Raw genomic sequence first — 6242 nt, forward strand, 5'->3', positions numbered from 1 at the left:
GCTCAATGCAGCTGCCCCAGGATGTTGTCCCCCAAATGGGAGAGCACAGCTGAAGAGCGAGAAAGAATCCAGGGCAGTTGCTTCTTTGAGACAAGCACTGGGCTCTAGGATGACAGCATGTTAGGGGTTAATGCTGGTAAAAGGACCGATTTACCCTGAGGGAATATTTCTAAATGATGTGTTGGAATTGAAACCTGTTATCAAGGCAAGTGGGGTTCTTTATTGAAAACATAAAATTTCAAGCTTAGGCTCAGGAAATGGATTTTACTCTGAAAATTAAACCCATTTGTAAGAGAAGTGAGCCAAATGGAATGTGCATGGCCCTGGGCTCTCAGAAGATTCCCCTGGTGTTGACTGTGTGCATCACAGCTCCTGTCTGATGCTCTCAGGCCTCATTGTGCCTCTCTGTTGGCAGTTTCCTCCCGTGCACCCCTTGATGCGCCTGGCTGCCAAGCTCGCCAGCAGAAGGACGAAAGGATTTCTGTCACAAGTATGTGCTGTGTCCTTCCACCATAGTTTCATCCCAGTGTGGTTTATTCCATAGCGAATATGTGCTGTCGCCATGTGGGGCTCATTTTCATTCTCTCCTTGAATCTGTTTCTCCATGAGCTGTGGGCAGAAGTGCTGGTCCTTTGCTGTTTCCCTTCCATTCTGTGACCCCATGCAGTCACTGAAAGGGCCAAAGGAAGGACCGTGTAGCCCCGCCTGACTCCTTTCCTCTCTTCTTGCTTGTTTCACCTGTATGGTTTGATTTTTGTTTTGGTTACTTTTTGGTTCTGTTCTTTTGCCCCAATGTGAAATTTGCCTTTGTAGCAGCGTCTTCTCCCATGCTTTACCCGCCCTTTATCCATACCTTAGATAATTTCTTCTTTTTCAGTTTTTTCTCTAGTTTAGAAATGACCAGTTCAAGTAATAGCTGGACCTGTTTAAACTGTTAATCAAAATATTATTGATCAAGGTTTGTTACATGATAGCAAAAAATAGTATTAAAGAAAAAGTTCTTTTGCCTGTCTTGAGCTCAGGTTCAGAGGCCAACATGTCTTGGTTTGTCTAGAACTTTCCAGGTCTTCTCTGACTCCATCCTTAAACCAAGTTCAAAGTGAAGAATAAGCACAAAAGGCTGAAATGGCTTGTCTTTGAACATTGCCCAAACCAGGAGGACATTTCAAAGTTGGGATTATTAAGAGGTATAAGCAAATTAAGCATATTTGGATCCCAACTACAACTCAGATTAAGCACGCTTGCCTTCCCTGTAAGAACTTGTAGTGGGCCACATCATCAGCCCTTCCTTCCAATTGCTTTTTTGTGCCTGTCTTCTGGTGACCTTAGGATGGAACCAGGAAGGGACTTCATCCCTTCAGAGTAGCCTCAAGGTCATGGATGTGATTCCTGGTGAAGTAACTTGTGCTTCATTCCCTTCCAGGATTTGGCAGCTGCCACTGTGGACTTCACTAAGAAGGCATGTAAACTCTGTGAGAACACACATTCCCAGAAAACTCAAGAGAGGATGGCAGGGAAGAGCTTAGAGCATGCAGCCCTTCTAGACATATTTAAATAGAACTGATCTCACCAGAGGGCCCTGAATTATCTTCTCTGAGCATTGAAATTGGGCTTGTCCTGAGCTAGAAAACAATCACGAGATGACTTTCTTGTCCAGTCTCACAGATGAGTCACCTGGGCCACCTGCTGCCAGGGACTTTCATTCCCTTCCAGGATTTGGCAGCTGCCACTGTGGACTTCACTAAGAAGGCATGTAAACTCTGTGAGAACACACATTCCCAGAAAGCTCAAGAGAGGACGGCAGGGAAGAGCTTAGAGCATGCAGCCCTTCTAGTCACATTTAAATAGAACTGATCTCACCAGAGGGCCCTGAATTATCTTCTCTGAGCATTGAAATTGGGCTTGTCCTGAGCTAGAAAACAATCACGAGATGACTTTCTTGTCCAGTCTCACAGATGAGTCACCTGGGCCACCTGCTGCCAGGGACTTGCTCTCTCTGGTTCAAGGACCACATACCATAGTATACACTTAGAGAGAGGAGAGGTACTTCTGCTGGCACTAACCCCAATCAGTGAATCTCATACTTGAGCATACAATTAGAATCTGTTTGAAACCTGGATGGCTGGGCCCCACTCTGAGATTCAGTGGGGATGCTGTGGGGTCTGAGAATTTTCATTAATAACAAGCTTCCAGGTGTCTTTATGCTGCTGCTGAGACCACTGTTTTGAAACCTTCCCTATAGACATTTTTGAAGGACCTTTGACTTAACATGTGACTGAATAACAGCTTTTACTTTTATGTTGCAGGATTCCACTGCCATACTGGGATGGCCATTTTTCCTTTACAGGGTATAAAGATCTCCTTGCTTCTGTTTTCTTACCTTATTCACTCTCACCATCCCAACCATGGAGTTACTGCAGAGCAGGAACAGCCAGAACCACATAGGAACTGTGCCCCTCCCCCTCACTGGGATGTGGCTCAGTAAAACTCTCCTACAAACTTTCAAAGGACATAGACTAAAAGTGCCTGACCCATAGCACACTTTGTTTCTTTAAAAGCTTTGAGAATCCCATAGGAAACCACCTGTGCTTCTTGTTTCCCTAACTTATTTGGCTATTGAAACTCTTCTCACCTCTCCTCAGTTTCTACCTCTTTTAATTTCCTAACCTTTTAGTGTATTGTTTTTTGGAAAGAATGCTGAGAAATAGTAGGTCATTGTATTGTCTCAGGTTAGAGAATCTGGAGACTACATGGTTGTGTCGGCAAAGTCTAAGGGGAAAGTGGAGTCAAAGATGGATGTCAGGGTCCTGGGAGCAGTGTCATCTTAGATTGCTGCTCTATAGGACCTGTGATGGCTTGCCACGTGACTCTCCAAGGATGGGGGTGAGAGCCAGTGTAGAAGTAAGGTCTTCAGATTCAGTAGAGAAAGGATTTGAATCAAGATACAAGTTCCAAGCAGTTGTGTTTCAGAATTTCTAAGACTCCTCCCCCCCTTTTATTTTTCAGCCAAGGAATGGAAGATACATTGAAGACAAAGTCTAGTAAACAGTCCAAGGTCAACTTCACTGCAGCTTTTCTCTTAAGAAATATTGTATGTTTGACTTGGGGGTTATTACAGTTGGGGAGGTAGGGACACTATTGTTCAAAGAAAAGAATCTGTCTCTCTACAGCCCCTCAGAGGCCCTCAGTCCAACCTAGCAGAAGCAGGCTGTTCCAAGAACATTACAGCCTTTGCTTCCATGCTTGGCCTTGGAAGTATGTTGTTTGTAGACAGAACTATGATACAGATAAAAAACCTCAAGCAGTCTAGGTGTCCGCTCCCCTTACTTGCTTGACCTTTCACCTGGTGTGTGGGGTGGTACACCAACACCTACAGGAAGTCCATGCCCAAGAGCATCTCTGAGCCTGTTTGTCTCTCCTGAAGATTTGGTTCCAGGGCAGTGCAGCCATTGTTACTATCTCTGTGACCTGTTGCCAGGATCAGAGCCCCAGCAGTCTAAGGTATATGGGGAAGCTGCCCCCATGCTGGAACTACCCAGCACACACTGGAGGAAGGTATTCCCTAAGAATGCAGGACTTCTGGAAACCTAATAACCTAGTTAGACATCAAAAATAAATTTAATTACTGATGACAGGAATGTTAATATAGGCATTTTTTGATGTGCCCCATCAATATGTGATTGTAAAATACATCCATAATGGCTTGCAGCTGAGCCTCATCTTGATCCTGAGAATGACTGGACGTAGGTGAACATTTCTCTTTTGCTTTGCAGGATCCAATGGCAAAGGAAAGCCAGATCTTCGGAAGCCATGCAGTGATTATTTTGAAGACATATCAAGTTTCTTTATATGTATAATATTTAAAGATATTTCTGTTAGTCCATATTCTCTAAAATATTTAGATGATAAAATAAATCAGCACGGACATAGCATCTTTATTTTTTGTTAGAAGGTCTGGGGGGGCGCAGATACATTTTATGAATAATGGATGTTTTTAAAAATTACTATTTTGGTATGGAGCTTGCTAACTAACTTGCTAATAATTGAGCACATAGATTAGGGATAAGCTGGCTGCCTTCAGAGCCTGATTCTTCTACTTTATAGCTGGGTAACCTTAGTGTATTAGTCATATTTCCATTGCGATGGCAAATATCTGACTTCAAAGAAGCGAAAGTCTATTTCAGCTGGTGGTTTCCCTCCATGTGGCTTGGCCTATTGCTTTGGCCCTGTGGCCTGTGACTGAGAAAGGCTGCTCACTGCATGACACGATCAAGCTGGGAAGCAATGAGTGGAAGGGGCTTATGCCCCAATGTCTTCTTTACGGTCATGCCTTATACACACTAGGCTCTACTTCTAATGGTTCCTCCATTTCCTAATAACACCACAGACTGGTGATCAAGTCTTTTAACTCAGGGATCTTTGGGGGAAATTCCAGGGCCAAACTATAGCATTTGAGTACATAACATTTCTGTGCCTTGGTTCCCTGCATGGTAAAATAGGGTTTGAAAAAACAGCCTCTTCAGATTGACTGTGTGAGAACTAAGATGGTCCATGGGAAGGGTGTGTCATGGTGGCACTACACAAGTGTGACCTCTACTTATACTTGAAAGATGATTTTCATTCTACAGTGGGCCTGAGGGACTTGCCCCAATGAGACCTACTTCCTTATTGCTGACACCATGAAGTTAAGGGATAATAACTCTAGATTGCTCAAGAACCATGAGGCCTAGGCCTTTACTTCTCAGGCTCCTTCTCTATAAATAGTCCCAAGACCATCAGCGTAGCAGAGGGTGGCACAGAAGATACGTGGGAACAAGAGCTTCTGGAGGTAATTCCTTCAGCCTCAGTGGAGATGACTGACTTGTCCTTTTTTAATTTCTTGGACTTCTCAAATTTTAAAATATTTCTTTGAAAAACCTTAGTTTGAATTACTACTTTATTATTTTTAACATTTTAAGCCTTTGTCCTAAGTCTGAGGCCTACTTTCTGAAACAGAATGTTTGAAGACTACTCGGTAGCTTACCACACAAAATGAGATGACAGGAAGAGATGAGCAAACTTCGCTCTGCCTTGTATTTGTCTAAGTGGGGAGGCTCTGGAGGGATGAAACCACTGTTAATAAGGTGCACTATCTGAGCTGAAAGCTCTTACATAGCCCATGGTAGTTGGTTCTGATTATTCACAGTTTAGGTTGCTTTTGCCTTGTAGGTTCTTCCCAAGATAGGCTAAATATTGCCCACATTTTTACTGATGGGAAAAGAAAAAAGGAAATCAGGAGGGAGAGGTGTGTGGGTCAGGCCATTTCACGTGACTAGAACTCAGTCATATGACCACGTCTGCTATAAAGGAGGCTGGAAATGTAAACCAGCTGTGTGGCCTGGAGAAAGGACCAGTGGGCTTGGTGAGCAGCTAGCTTGGTGGGATGAGAAAACAGAGACAGATGTTAAGTTCTTTCCTCAGATCTTATTTGGGAAAGTTCCCACTGTCTCCAGTGCCCTTAGCTCTCATGACTGAGGCTATCTGTCTGACTATGGAATGGTCCCTGGGCTGTGTTTAGCAGTGGAATGAGATGAGGGCACAGGACTGATTTGGACATGAAGTCACACACCTATAATCCCTATCATCACAGCCTAAGAGTCATTAAGTGTGCATATCTTGCCCTGTGTGAGCACAATGAGGCAAGAGTTAGCCATGCTAAGTGAGAAGGCAGGGCCTTGTCTAATGTGAGCTGAGAAGAACCTGGGCAGAAGAACAGGGAAGGTTGAACCAGGATTTCACATTCTTTTTCTACCCACCATTTAAAGTAACTCTGGCTTCCTTAGTCTTTATAAAGGCATCTATCATGAGTAAGATAAAAGAGAATCATATACATGTGGTCCAACCAATTCCTTTTGGAGTGTTGGAAAATTTTTACTTCTGGACTATTTAATGTTTTTAAATTCTATGATCTCTTTGCTAACTCTTGGCATTTTGGTTTAATATTAAACCCATCAATTTGCCTCAAGAGATGAAGTCACAATAGAACCCTTGAAGGAGAACACAGTGGGGCTTCTTCGTGCTGTTAGTTTTTATCTTCTGCATTCCAGTGAAATAAGATGCAGGGAATTGCTCTAATAAAACAAAGTCCAGGAGAAGCAGCTTTCAGGGCTTTGCAGCTGCAAGGATTATGGGGTGCTGGAGAGACCTAGGGTAGATGATGAAACTGCAGATCTGGAAGAGGAGGTGGTGGCGATGTGATGTCT

The 6242-nt window shown here is 43.5% G+C and overlaps 1 protein-coding gene across 1 annotated transcript in view; it reads left to right on the forward strand.

Moving 5' to 3' along the window:
* Positions 1-3042, forward strand: part of Nms (neuromedin S) — an 11149-nt gene extending 8107 nt beyond the window's left edge. The window contains exons 6-9 of the mRNA XM_008845913.1: positions 416-490; positions 1424-1459; positions 2307-2348; positions 3007-3042. Coding sequence (XP_008844135.1) covers positions 416-490; positions 1424-1459; positions 2307-2348; positions 3007-3042 — 189 coding nt within the window. The remainder of the gene's footprint in view (positions 1-415; positions 491-1423; positions 1460-2306; positions 2349-3006) is intronic.
* The last annotated feature ends 3200 nt before the right edge of the window (positions 3043-6242 follow it).

Source organism: Nannospalax galili, unplaced genomic scaffold (assembly GCF_000622305.1).
Source record: "Nannospalax galili isolate Female #2095 unplaced genomic scaffold, S.galili_v1.0 scaffold182, whole genome shotgun sequence".
Taxonomy (NCBI): Eukaryota; Metazoa; Chordata; class Mammalia; order Rodentia; family Spalacidae; genus Nannospalax; species Nannospalax galili.